Source organism: Chelonia mydas, chromosome 3 (genome assembly GCF_015237465.2).
Source record: "Chelonia mydas isolate rCheMyd1 chromosome 3, rCheMyd1.pri.v2, whole genome shotgun sequence".
Lineage (NCBI taxonomy): Eukaryota > Metazoa > Chordata > Testudines > Cheloniidae > Chelonia > Chelonia mydas.
This window is the reverse complement of record NC_057851.1, coordinates 190,557,394-190,571,377: the sequence shown is the minus strand read 5'-3', so window position 1 is coordinate 190,571,377 and position 13,984 is coordinate 190,557,394. Positions and strand designations below refer to the sequence as shown.

The window sequence follows — 13,984 nt, the reverse complement described above, 5'->3', positions numbered from 1 at the left end:
GGCTTGGTTCAATCTGCTTCCTCACTGGATTTCCTAGGTTCATATTTATTGTAATTATTACCCTCTACCAACTGCCCGCTTACCATCTGTGAGTTGTGTTGAATGTATTTGCAATCATTCTTTCAAAAGTTTATTTAGTTTTCAACTGCTGCTGGTGAGGTCATGAATTTTCTGAGGAGGAGAGATTTAAAAGGCACATTCCCCTGCTTAACAGGAATAGTGAGCCATGATCATTTCTTGAGAAATTTTCACATATGCATTATGTGAGATTTCTTATATTTCTTTTGGCTGTGGTGGCATTTGACACAAATGCTAATTAATTGTCACCTTGGTACATGCCACAACCTACACTAATATATCTGCAACCTTGCGACCTAGATGTCAGGGACGTAACTGTTTTACTAATGTTGCATTCAGTGATATTAGTGAGAGAAACTTGTTTTTGAGGGGGGAGCAGTTGTGAGGTACGTTGTGGCTGTGTGAGGTAAAGAAAATAGTTCATTTGGCAGAAAGCCCATGTGTCCTATCCCTCTCCTCTACTCTGATTGATCCAAACTTTCTTTTCAAGGTGAGAATATAAATCAATACCAAGAAAAATGGCCAAGCAAGCAGCATGCATGTCAACGAGTCATCTCATGCCTCTGGCAAAAAGGCTAAGCTAGTTGGTAAAACACTAGCATCTTTGCTTTCAAAAAGGTCAGATTTACCATTGTAATGAGTTACCCCAGCATTAGGTGATTATGATCTTGCAGTTTTCACAGCTGAAGGACAACTGCAGGTATTGCAAGCTATGCCTGAGGTAGGGTTATCATATATGGCTCTCTTGTCTCTTTACACCATCATATCTGATGGATAGACTTGTACTATTATGATTACAATGCCCTCAATAGCTAAGCTTAATCCACATGACCATAGTGAAGCTCAGTTGTTCGCTGTTCTGTTGTGTATTCAGAACACATTTTCATCCCACATGCATCAGTGTGTGGTTTCAGAACATTTTTGGGGTGAATGTTGAACACCTCTCTAAGATGAACCTGGAAAATTGTCTTTATTGCTACACCAGCACCACCACCAGCTGCTGCTTTTTCTCATTGCTACATACTAAACACTTCACGACTGGCAAAATTAACCAGCCAAAAATAATGCCTGCAGAAATAGTTTGTGTGTAATTCCAAAGTACATCAAAATGATTTATTGAGTTACTGGTATTAGATTTTACTTTCAACATTATTGAATAGAGTTGAAAAGTTTGTAAAACAAATATAAGATATTCTATTTATCTTTTCATATTGATAAAACAGCAGGAATCAGGTGTGATTTGCGAATATAGTAGAAATCTACTAACTAGCACATCTTGCTGCACACAGAAACATGCCATCCTAGTTCCTTTTTTGATTATCAGAGACTCATAAGAATACTTTGTCCAGACTTGTATTCACTTCTCTTTCATAATTGTTTGAAAGCAAAGCATTAAAATATGTAAATTACTGTATTAAGGACAAAGAGATCCCTTTTTTAGAAGCCACAAGAGAGTAAGAAGCTGTCTGAAATGAATCAGTAGCTATACAGCGGATGGATTATGTTTGCAAGCTCCATTTCAGACTTATTTCCTACTATGGGTAGGTTTATAGACAACACTAGGAGTCTCCGTTAAACTGACTAAGTTTGCCACTTATCCATTGTTTAAAGTCATTGATGTGAATCTCTTCCCAGGCATTTGTTTCAGTTAAAATTGTATGCTAGTTGAAATTGCCTGTTTCTATCATCTTGAAGTGCATCATGTTAAATGTGGACTATTTAGTATTTGTGTGTGCTGTTAATAGGCTGGTTTGGTTGCATATTAACTGACAGTAACATTTTTCACCCTTAGTACTTAACTTTACTCTGGGTCAATCCTAAGTAATAAAACCCTTAGTGTCTCTGTACAATCTCGAAGTCACTAAAATAGAACTCCATTAATATTCTCCCACAAAATCCTCATTATACTGTTACTCACTGGACATTTTCCACATACTGCACAGGCAAATTAGGCATGCAATACCATTTAACAATAGCATGGATGTTCCTTTGATAAATTCCCACAGCACAAGAAGCTGAATATTTACCCCAGAGTGTCTGACTACAGGGAATTTCATCAGGTTCTCCATAAATTAATGAAGGAGGGGAGTTTTGTGCTCTCTCTTTGTCCTCAGAGTAAATCATGCTAATCATTTTCCGGGAAATAACAGAAGATAGAGTGGAGACCCCAACATATATCCTCAACGACCATCCCTTTCACCTCACCACTACTCAACATCCTCCTTCCCTAAAAAGATCTGCTTCTCTTTTATATAATCTCTTTCAAATGATTCAGAGTAATTCTTTTATCATCTCTCCTCAGGAGAATTAGGACAATGGTAGTTGGAACAGCTTGCATAGCACAGAATTTGTTTCAGAAACCATTTAGCTGGTCACTGTTGTAATTCCCAGGAAGAAAGAAGATAAAATGTCCTGAAACAGATACCAGAGCATGTATGTTTGAAGATCTTTGAAGCTTTCACAGGCTGTCACCAAGGGTAATAGATATATGAAAAGGTGTATAAAGGATGCAGTTCATTCATAAGGAGAGCTGGTTGGGAATTTTTTGATAACACTTTTTTCCATTAGAAGAAGACGATTTATCAAAACTGAAACTTTTCACTGAAATGTTTTAATTTCAATGAAACTTCAGTTGGGAAGGCTTCTCAGATGCAGGATGGAATTGAGAGCGAGTGCCCAGAAAAGCCAATAGCCCATCTGGGCTGTTGGAGGACCTAGGTTCAGGTCCCTGTTCCCAAGGGAAAGGCAGGGAAGATCCTTGAAGCTGGGTCCCCCACATCCCAGGCCAATCTACTGATCTATGGGTGTAGTCTTCTGTGACATCGGAGTAGTTTGACCTCTATATTTGGGGAGACAGCTCCAGTCAGGCCAACAGGGCTGCGTGTGGGGGAGGGGACACACCTACCCGAGGCTTGCAAACTACGCCTGTGGCTGTGGGTTTTCTCCTCCTCCTCCTTTTTAATGAAAATTATTGAAAAGTCTCGTTTTTGTTCCACATAGGAATGAAAACAAATGGTGGAACCTCAAATTTTTTTTACACAGCTGAATTCTTCTTTTCCACCCAGCCCGAGTCATAACTGTTTTTTTTAAAGTAGGGAGCCTGTAAGGGCAAAACCGAAGAAAGATCCTTTTGATTCTCTTTTTATTTAAATTAGCTATTGAAAGTGTATTTTTATGACATGCACCTTTTTTGATAACACACTTTTGGAAATCAAGAGAATGAACATACCAGCATATATACCAATATTCGCTAAAGACAGATAGCTAGCCAGTCTCAAATAGTATGAAAAGAAACCAGTGGCTGTAAAGACTGAGCAAGTATGTATAGCAGCTTCTGAGTCTTTTATTAATGTTAATATTCTGGGATAATAGAAGAAGAAACTTACAGGGAAGTGTGAATAGGCTTAGGTCTGGTCTACATTTAAAAGTTTGACATAGCTACAGCTCCACACCCCTGAGTGCTGCTACGTGGACATAATCTAATCCCCAGTGTAGATGCAACTGGGTTGATAGAAGAATGCTTCCATCAAAACTGGCTGCCGTCACTTGCGGAGGTGGAGTTCCTACAGTGATGGGAAACCCCCTTCTCTCGCTGTAGTCAGCATCCGCACCACAGGAGCTATGTCACTGTAGCATCCATGGCATAGTTATGGCTGAAGTCCTTTCCCGGTCTGGCACAAAACAAATACACAGGGTGAGTGCCCATGCTCACCCCACTTTCTGGAATTCTTTTATAAGCAGTGTGAAATAACAACAGGAGAACAAAGCTCAGCCTAGCCTAGAGTTTTTTCTTTCAAATCCTGTAGGAACTGTCTGTCTCAGACCCTAGTTCCTTCTACCATCTTAAATCCAATGTAGGATTAATGAGCCACACCTATCTCAGTGAGTCAGCAGAAATTCATCAGCGTATTTCTACAGCGTGCCAGCACTTTTAACCTAGTGGGTGCAACGTAAGCCCCTGCCAACTGTGATAGGAATATTGCTATATGGAAAGGAAAAGATTTTAAAATGGCTACTGCTAACAGAATGTGAGTGGTAATTCGCAGTCCCCGCAGAATGGTGAAGGTCGGATCAAAATTTCCATTTCACCTAAGATGGCTCTCAATGTTTTTACATTGCCACACAGTATTATTTCCAAGATGCTGCCATTTTAGCCACTGGAGAATCTGGGGAAAACAGTTCCATATTAGAGGCTGTGTGTGGAAATAAACTTTTTTTCTTGTAAATTAAATTTAAACTTCACAAGAGAAATACTACCCCTCCCCCAAATAATTCAAATAATGTGCTGTGTGGATACAGAGTTTGCTTGTACCTTATGGCTAATGCTCCCTTGGCTTTTTGTGCCTTTGTCCTTTTCAGTATTCTGGAGGAACACTCACCGCAGTAATATGGGCCAATGTCGATCTTATTACTTTATCTGTTTTATCTTTTGTGAAATTGAGCTGTTAGTCAGAATTGTTTAAGCTGCTGCTCCAGCAATTGGTTAACCATGACGCTCCTCAAACTCATTTCTTTCAAGTAATTTGATTCCCACGTGCTCACTGAGATTGCTTTTTTGCAGAAAGGAAACGGTATGTCTGTGGGAGGGAGGGTGGGAGTGAGCAGACAAGGACTGTTGTGGCTGAGAAATGCAGATTTAAGATAAAAACAAAACAAAAGCATGTTTTAAAAGATCACATTGCATTTCATCTCCCTTCACCTAAGTCTATAAAGCAAAATGTTTTCATGTTCACTGAATTCAAGCACATGTAGGGCCTTTTGTGCTGAGAGAGTACAAAATAGCAAGTGAAATTCCATCCTTCTCTCTTTGTTCATCAGTTATGCCTAAAGCCGGCGTGATTGTCTTTTTCAGTAATATCGCCAGGAAAAAACGTGTAAAATAATTAGGTTTATTTTATTTTTTTGGTAACAGTGGTCATAAAAGTCTCCTATAGATTTTAAGATAGCTCTTGAAATCATGAATAGAAGTCAGGGTTTTTATTTTGTTCCCCAAGCTGTTTCTTTCACATCCTGGCTATTTAGTAGTGGTAACTGAGCACCAGTTTTGTAGATCAACTTCTATTTAAGATTAGTTAGTATGGAAGCATTTTTCTGCATTTTTCTAAATAATGTACAATTTACTCAGAGATTTATAATTCCATAAAATTGAGAATATTTTATCGCAGCTTTGGGCAAGAACCCTGCAGTGGGGAGGAAAATCAAGTCTTAAAGGTAAATCTTGCTAGAAGGAGACTTGTTCTGTAAATAAATATTCCATGTATAAGCAATGGTAAAATTTACATGTCTGAAATATGCTTGGCATTACTACCCAACCATTGTGTGCCCAAGCAGACATGTCAAATACAAGGCAGGGAAATGCTAGCCTGGTTTGTTAGGAAGGGTTTTATTAATTTGCATGTAATAGATGTCTGTTACCCAACTGAAATGAAATTCATACAAAGAGTCGGATTCTTCCCTGGGGTGCATTTGCACACATTTGTTTGAGGTCAATGTTACCAGTGTACAAATAGAGTAGAATTTGACCCTCTGATACTGTTAAGAAGAGCCTGCTTTGAGTTCTGTTAATTGAAAATAGAACTGATCATTGGTTTGTGGTATGAGGAAATTGCTTTGATAACTTAGAGTCGTAGACTCATAGAAATGTAGGGCTCGAAGGGACCTCGAGAAGTCAAGTCCAGCCGACTGCACTGAGGGAGGACCAGGTAAATTTAATAGCATCCTTGTTAAATGTTTCAAGGACATGCAACCCTAGGGGATCATACCAGCAAATTTCAGAGGACCCCATTGATCGACTCCCATTGATTTCAATAAGGGTAGAAGGTCTTTGGCACCTCTCGGGTTTTGGGCCCTAAAAGGAAAGGTTTATGCTTTAATAGGAAACATACAATGTTTGCATATTTTGAATGTTAATACTAATCAAGTGCTATTAATGTCTGTCTGTGTTTTAACCTATTAAACTAATAGACAGTAGATGTCAGTTCAAAACTGTGCACTTAATGAGGGTAAAATCCTTCTTTTGGGGAAATGATGTTATGGAGACACGACTCAAAGTGAATGGACACTTGGTTTGAAGCATGTAAATAATTTTTCCTGTTTGGCTAACATTAAGGCACAGAAACATAACAACTAAAATAATTCCAAAGGGGTGAGTTTCCTTAAATGTCATGGTCACTGCTCTGGCAATTTAATGAGATCCTAACGTGAGTCTAAACGTACCCTTAGTACCGATGAGAATTAGGCCCATCAAGCTGCAAGGCAATGGACAATCAAGGCCATTGAGGGTTTTCTTTTTTCACTTTCAGGAAGTGGGGAACTGGTTCCACCTATGGGGTGTGTGAATAAAGTGTGAAATACTGTACATGTACACTGATGTATACCAAACTGTGATAAAGGTGTTTCTGTCTAGCACTTCTGACATCTCAGTCACATTCAACCCACAATTTCATTTGTTTTCCTCCTTATGAGGCTCTCAGAGTTGGACTCATGGTTTTACAGGCAACTAGATTTTAAAAAAAGTAGATTTTTAAAAACTCTTAAGATATTTCTAAAATAGTTTTTCTATATGTTATGAAGCATAAACATAATACATGTTTGTGTGATATAAAGGTTTTATTTCCAATTCTGTGGTATGACCTGTACTCTACCACTCTTGAATAACAGAGTTTTGCCACATAGAGTTGATCAAAATATGGGTAAAAAAACTTGCCATGTTTTTTTTTTAATTTAACACTTCAAAATTCCAAAAAAATTGACTATGTATATGCCTGGAATAAAAAAGGGATGGTATTTTCATTAAAAAACTGCAAATCATCCTTCTTTAAACTCAAAATGTTGATAAAGAACTTTATAGAAAAATTTAAATTTGGAAAACTTTTACCAACTATAATCCCCAGCTCCTGCAGATAAAAAAACATTGTCGCACCTGACATTATCAGATCTTTTATATTTTTCGTATGTTTTTATACACGCACAACTTACCTCTTTCTTCTTTTTATTTCCACTCTTTGTTCAGGTTTTCCAAATGAGCCTGCTGCTGTTATTGCCCTTACCACTGTTAAGGAATGGTTGAACAAGAATCACAATGAGGTATGTAATGAAAGAAAACTTTCCTGATCAGATTTCAGGATTACTTAGTTTGACCCAAAATTGTGAAAGAGCATATCAATAAATATGTAATTGATCCTTTGAAATTAGGACTATGTAAAATACAACAAAGCAGGTGCGTAACATCAGTGGTAGTTTGGACTGTATATACCAGGAGTATTATCATATTTAATAAGCTATACGGAGGCTAAAAGGAAATATATTCTATTTGAAACAATACCGTGCATTTCCTGTGCATTGTACTGTGCATTGTGACGCTCCTACGCAAAGTAAAGCATCCTCTGTGTAAAGTTGTCCCTGAGAGACAAAGTTTTCATATAATAATGAAGAAAATCCTGTAAAGGGAATGTATATAATGGGCTTCAATGGAACAGCTACCAGGGACAGTAGTTTTTTAGGAGCTGGTTTATTCCAAAGAGCTTTATGATGAAAATAATCTCTGAGTTTATTAATTTTAGGTTCCTTTCACTTTATTATAGTATTACTTTTCATTGGAAACTGTCTTCTTACTTAAAATTTCACACTTACGTCAAACATTAACAGACCTGAACTACTTCCACAACTACACTGTCATGATGGTTATTTTTTTTTATGAAACAAAATGCTTTCAACAGAGTGCTTTCCATACCTCCTGTTCTGTTTCTCTTTTCTTCTTTTTTTCTTCTTAACTCTGATGGAATATGTTAAGTGGCACTGAACTGGAGAAATGAGCAGAAAAAAAGTGACTGAATGAATAAAATAATCATGATGTCTTAAATTTAAGACGTGCCTGTTTCCATATTTTGACAGCCAGCAGATTTCCAAGTGTCTAGTGTTGTTTAATACTTTTCTCACAAAATGTTTAATTTTGCATAGCTCAGGTTAGAATGGTTTCCTAAATAATCATCTATATGATATTTCAGCTTGGAAATGTATATTTGGGGTTCTGTTTACCAAGATTGTTCAGGGATATTAAGTGATAAATTGAGCAAGTTATTTTCAGCAACTTTAGAGTTGAATGCAAAAATTGTATGCTGAGGTTTTTTTAAAATGGATGACCAAAGTTATGCTCTGAAGTCCATATTAAAGTCCCTAAAAAACTGGCCTGACTCTCCAGAGTTCCACGGGTCTTCAAGACTCCAGCGGTGAAGTCAATAGGAGTTCTCGATGCTCAGCCCTTTTGAAAATCTGGCCATTTTTTTAGGTGTCTACACTTTGCCTTAGGAGTCTAACTTTATGCTTGTATTTTTGAAAGTCTGGGCTACTTGTATCTGGTTTATTAAATCCTAAAACAGATGTAATGGTAGAAACTGAAAATATTCCAGTCAGCCCTATGCATTTTCAGTGTTTTGCCTGATCCTATTTCAATTTCGTGCTTTTTTACCGCAAATCGAAAAAACCAAACAAACAACCTTTCATTTTCCAGAACTAAATCTGTGTGTCTCACAACTCGTGTGTACTATCTGCTTCAATTCCCTTCCTAATCATTTTTATTTTAATGGTGCTTCAGGGAGCCTGACTTCTTTTGGCAAAGTAGACTGCAAATTAGAGTAAAACAGATGGGCAAGGGTTCTTTAGACAAAAGCCATTTTCTCATCTTGCTCTATGGCTTGGGCTATTGTTTTTAAGACACAAAGAATATCTATTTCCCTGGATGTTATCTGTACCCTCCCTTATGTCTGTCCCTTGCCTGACCTATATTTGAACCTTTCCTGTGTCCTGTTGGCTTCTTCTCTGTCTCCTTCTTCCTACTTCTCTCTGGCTCAGTGTGCTGCCCCAGCCCTTTTCTAGCTCCCTCAATTAACTTGATATAATGTCCTCCCCAGGCTGTTAGAAACCCCCGCCTCTGCCTTGAATGGAGGCCTTGTTATGAGTTCAGAAGTCATGGATCGCATTGGGAGTGCTTATCTTTCTGTGTGTTTTACTTGAGTTGTAAACACTTAAGGGAAAGGAATGTGACTCAATCTGTTTGTAAAGTGGCATGTAGTTTGCAGACTGCATATATTGGTGTAAATAATCATTAACATTGGGAATAGGCACTTGCTATCTCCTTTTCTTGCCTTCTCTAAACCAGTTCTTTCTAATTCTGAGCCTTCCAGCCTGCAGATCCCCCACCCCTTTACTTGCAGGACTGTAGCTTCCCATATTTTTGTGTACCACCTAGTGAAATGGAACCCGCATCCTGACTGGGGCCACTGGGTGCCGCCACAGTACAAATGTTTTAAAAAAAAATCATGTGTTTACATCATCACTGCTTCTAAGGATGGACTGGAGGTCCAGTTGTGTCACTGTGTCTGTCTTGGGTCCCCTGTACAGCACCTCCCTATTATATTGTTGTGTTCCCTGGTGCTTAGGAGCACATCAAATCTAAGTCTTCAGTGTGACGCATTTGAAAGCATGATGAATGCTAGATTATTGTGTAACAGTGAATGCAACGCTTCAGAAGTAATCACTTGGGCCGTTTGTTAATTTCTGGCCGAAAGGAGGGGTGCTTCATTCGGCTGAAGATCTGATTTGTGTGTGAAACTATACCAGTAGCAGAAACCCCACTGCGGGCCATCAGTGAGTAATCACTGAACAGGTCTAACTAGTGTTTTAGAAAATAATTTTTTTTCATATAAGTTGTATGGTTTTCCATAATCATTCTTTGCATAAAAGTGAGAAGAAAACCTTTGACATTTGGGAACCAGTTTGTAGAGTCATAAATTCCAAGGCCAGAAGGGACCATTGTGATCATCTAGTCTGTCTTCCTGGATAGCATAGGCCATAGAATTTCCCCCAAATAATTCCCTGCATAATGTCTGTTAGAAGAACATCCAATACTGATTTAAAAATTGCCATTGATGGAGAATCCGCCATGCCCCTTGGTAAGATGTTTCAATGGTTAATTACTCTTAATGTAAAAAAATTATGCCTTGTTTCCTGTCTCAATTTGTCTTGCTTCAGTATCCACCCAGGGAAATATTATGCCTTTCTGTGCTAGATTGAAGAGCCCATTTTTAAATATTTGTTCCCCATGTCAGTTCTTTCAGACTATAATTGTTTACTTTCACTTTGTTGAGCTAAATAGATTGAGCTCTTTGAGTCTATCACTATAAGGCATGCTTCCTAACCCTTTAATCAATCCCATGGTTTTTCTTTGAAGCCTCTCCAATTTTTCAAAATTTTCAACCAGAAACAGTATTCCAATAGTGGTCAAACCAGTGCCAAATGCAGAGGTAAAATAATCTCATTACTACCACTTGAAATTGCCCTGTTTATACTTCCAAGGCTCTCATTTGCCCTTTTGGACACTGGAGCTCATGTTAAGCTAACTATCCACCAGCAACCCCAAATATTTTTCAGAGTCACTGCTTTCCAGGATACAGCCCCCATCCTGTAATTATGGCCTATATTCTTTTTTCCTAGATGTTACATTTGCATTTAGCTATATCAAAATGTATACTGTTTGTGCAAAGTTTGGCAAGCGATCCAGGTTCCTCTGTGTCAGTGTCCTGTCCTTTACATTATTTACCACTCCCTCAATTTTTGTGTCATCTGCAAACTTTATCAATGATAATTTTATATTTTCTTCCAGGTCATTGATAAAAATGTTAAATAGCATAGGGCCAAGAACCTGAGCCCTTTGGGAGCGCACTGGAAATACAAACACTCGATCATGACTTCCCGTTTAAGATTAAATTTTGACACCTATCAGTTCATCTGCTTTTAATCTATTTAACGTGTGCCGTATTAATTTTACATCATTCTAATTTTTTAATCAAAATGTTGTGCGGTACCAAGTAAAATGCTTTACAGTCGTCGAACTACATTACATCAACAATATTACCTTTCTCAACCAAACTTGTTGTTTCAATAAAAAAGGCATCAAGTTAGTTTGATAGGATCTATTTTCTATAAACCCAAGTCGCTTGGCATTAATTATATTACCCTCCTTTAATTCTGTATTGATCAAGTCCTCTTCCTCAAGTCAGCTGCTCCATTATCTTGCCCAGGATCAATGTCAGACTGTCAGGCCTATAATTACATGGGTCATCCCATTTACCCTTTTAAATATTGGCACTTTGTTCCAGTCTTCTGGAACTTCACCAGTATTCCAAGATTTATTGAAAATCAATATCTATGGTCCAGCGAGCTCCTCTGATAGCTATTTTAAAACTCTTGGATGCTAATTATGTGGACTGGCTGATTTTAAAAAGGTGTGTCTTTAGTACCTGCTGTTCAGTATCCTCCAGAGAAACTAGTGGAATGGAAAGACTGTCTCATCATCATCATATGAAGAGAGTACATTATCTGGTTTCCTTTCCCACACACCAAGAGTTCTCTTGTACTCCAGACATAGTCAGCCAGTGGAAATTGGCAAAGCTCAGTTGACTTCAGTTTACACCAGCTGAGGATGTGGCCTACTGTATTTAGTCAACCCTTACCCTCTTCTTTGGGTATGGTTTTGTTGGTAATTTCAACAATAACAAACTTCAGCCTAAGCTTTCTCCCTAAGCTTGGCTGTTCTTAGGGCTTCCTTGCAGAGACTTCTCCACTGTAGAGACCAGATCTCTTTAACTAGTGCCACTCCTAACTCCACACCAGAAGCACACCTGCCACAATGAGGCTGCATAAATTAGTCAGTATCTCCTTCCAGCAGGGTGAATAAAGAGAGAAGAACCTTGACACCCTGTTACAGCTAGCCTGACACCTTTCAGATTGTTTGGCTGTTCCTTTGCTCTCACTAATCAATGCCAGCTCTCTTGTTTCACTATTGTTGGGGAGCAGGAGGAGGGGACCACAGTCTATTTTGCACTTAATCAAGTGTACATATGTCTATTCTTGACTTGTCATCCTCTGAAAGTCAAATTCCTTTTCTCTTCTCTCCAAGATGTCCAGCAGTGGTTACCCCAATTGAACAATATTCAGTTCCAGTTACCTTAAATAAAATCTCAGGTACTTTGGGGCCTGGAGTACAAAATGCAGAGTACATCGCAAAATAAAAGTTATAGGAGGATATAAAAACAGAGTGATAGTCTACTCACTATGACAGAAGCAAGGCGCTAAACTTAGTAATACAGCACAGTACAGAAAACTGTTGTATCCCTGAAAAACTGTCATGTTCCTGAAAGGGGAGGCAGCCGTCCCCACTGACCCCTCTCTACCATCATGTAGTATTTTCTCCCTTTTGATGCAATAATGAAGATTTTAACTGTGTCAGTTTGATTCAGAATTTAGTAAATGTATTCCTGTTCAACCTGGAGTCATTGAAAATATTTCCTTGCTGGTGCATCTCCTTGTATTTCACAGTAGATCCTTATCAGTTTTTCTGTGGCAGTGTTTACTGGAAAACTGATTTGCATTTAATAAAAGGTTTTCTTACCCAAGTCCATTGTTGTGCCCAACCCTCAGGTGTTTGCATAAAAACTTACTAGCATGTTTAACTTCAGTGTCTCTTGGATGAATGTCTCATCATCATGCAAATTGAGCTAGCCACTTTCTGAGGTTAATTGTTACAAAAAAAAAAAAAAAACCTTACAGAGACAGCCTGATTGACTGAACACTAAATATAAAATTCAGAATTGCAGAAGTAATTTACACCTGGCAGGCAGGGCACCCACCATCACTGTATTGCAGTCTAAAACTTAACTACATTGTGCTCACCAGGGAAAACTATACAATAAGCAACAATTTATATTTAGTTGTACTTTACACACAGCTCTACTCTAGTCTTGAAATGTAGCTCTAAGTCAAACTAATTTCTAGCCATGTTTTACACCTATATCTGCTGACTTGCAGCCAGAGGGCAAATCTAGTTTAGCACTTAGTAACTGGTACTATATTGTAAGCATAGAAATCCCTTATAGCAAACTCAGAAGAATAGTAGTAATCAGCAGTACTGGGTTAATTTTCTGCAGACCACGTAGGCTCTCGCTTTAGCAAACTACGTTTTCATATTTCATAAACCTCTAAAGGTTTAACAGAATTCTTCAGAGCACAGAATAGAATTGGGTTCCATCCTGTAGGAAATTATTCTCTAGAAATTAATTTAAGAAATGCACATTAAGCCCCTTAAACAGTTCAGAATGCGTCTTTCTGTGCTAATTTGACAAGGTCAGAGACATTGCCCCATTATATATCACAAAGGAACTGTGGTACTTTTAGCTCCTGATGCCAGTAGTTTGTTTCTTTTTTTTTTCTTGGCAGAGATCTTTGAACATATGCAATGTTAAAAAATGTTTGTCACTTTTATTTCAGAATCACATTATGTATCACAAAAGGAAAAAAAAAAAACCTCCCAATGTGGGTGATGCCTTATGTCACTGACATGAAAAGCCTCAGGACCTTTTCGCTGCTCAAAAAAGGACTTACATTCAATAGTAGAGGTTTTTTCTTTTACTTGCCCAAAACGTTACAACTTCTAGTATGCACCCAATTAGGAAAATAAAAATCTGCAACGTGTATCTGCCACCCATTCCATCAGAACAACAACTGATGTGGATGAATAATGCATTCATAGAAAATAAGTCAATATGTTCCTGATTCTTTGCTGGGATTACTACTTCAATAGATTTTTGTAGCCTTTAGTGGGTAAGATTTGGCTCCATATGTTTTAGCTAGCAGGCGAACAATTTTTTAGTGGGGATGGAACATGGGACGTGGGATTTGCAGCATAACAGGATGGATGAAATCCTGGACTCATTCAACTCAATGAAAGTTTTGTCTTTGACTATGGTGGGGCCAGGATTTCATCCAGGCCAAAGTTTTCAAGAGTGGTATCTCAGATAAAGCATGATAATTTTTTTTTTTTTTTTTACTGTTAGCAGCTAGACTTTGTATT

At 38.1% G+C, this 13,984-nt stretch overlaps 1 protein-coding gene across 3 annotated transcripts in view; it reads left to right on the top strand.

Moving 5' to 3' along the window:
• Nucleotides 1-13,984, top strand: part of MACROD2 (mono-ADP ribosylhydrolase 2) — a 1,293,068-nt gene that overhangs the window by 929,159 nt on the left and 349,925 nt on the right. For all 3 annotated transcript variants that reach the window (XM_043544021.1, XM_027828001.3, XM_037896105.2), the window contains exon 8: nucleotides 7,091-7,164. In XM_043544021.1, the coding sequence (XP_043399956.1) occupies nucleotides 7,091-7,164 (74 nt within the window). The remainder of the gene's footprint in view (nucleotides 1-7,090; nucleotides 7,165-13,984) is intronic.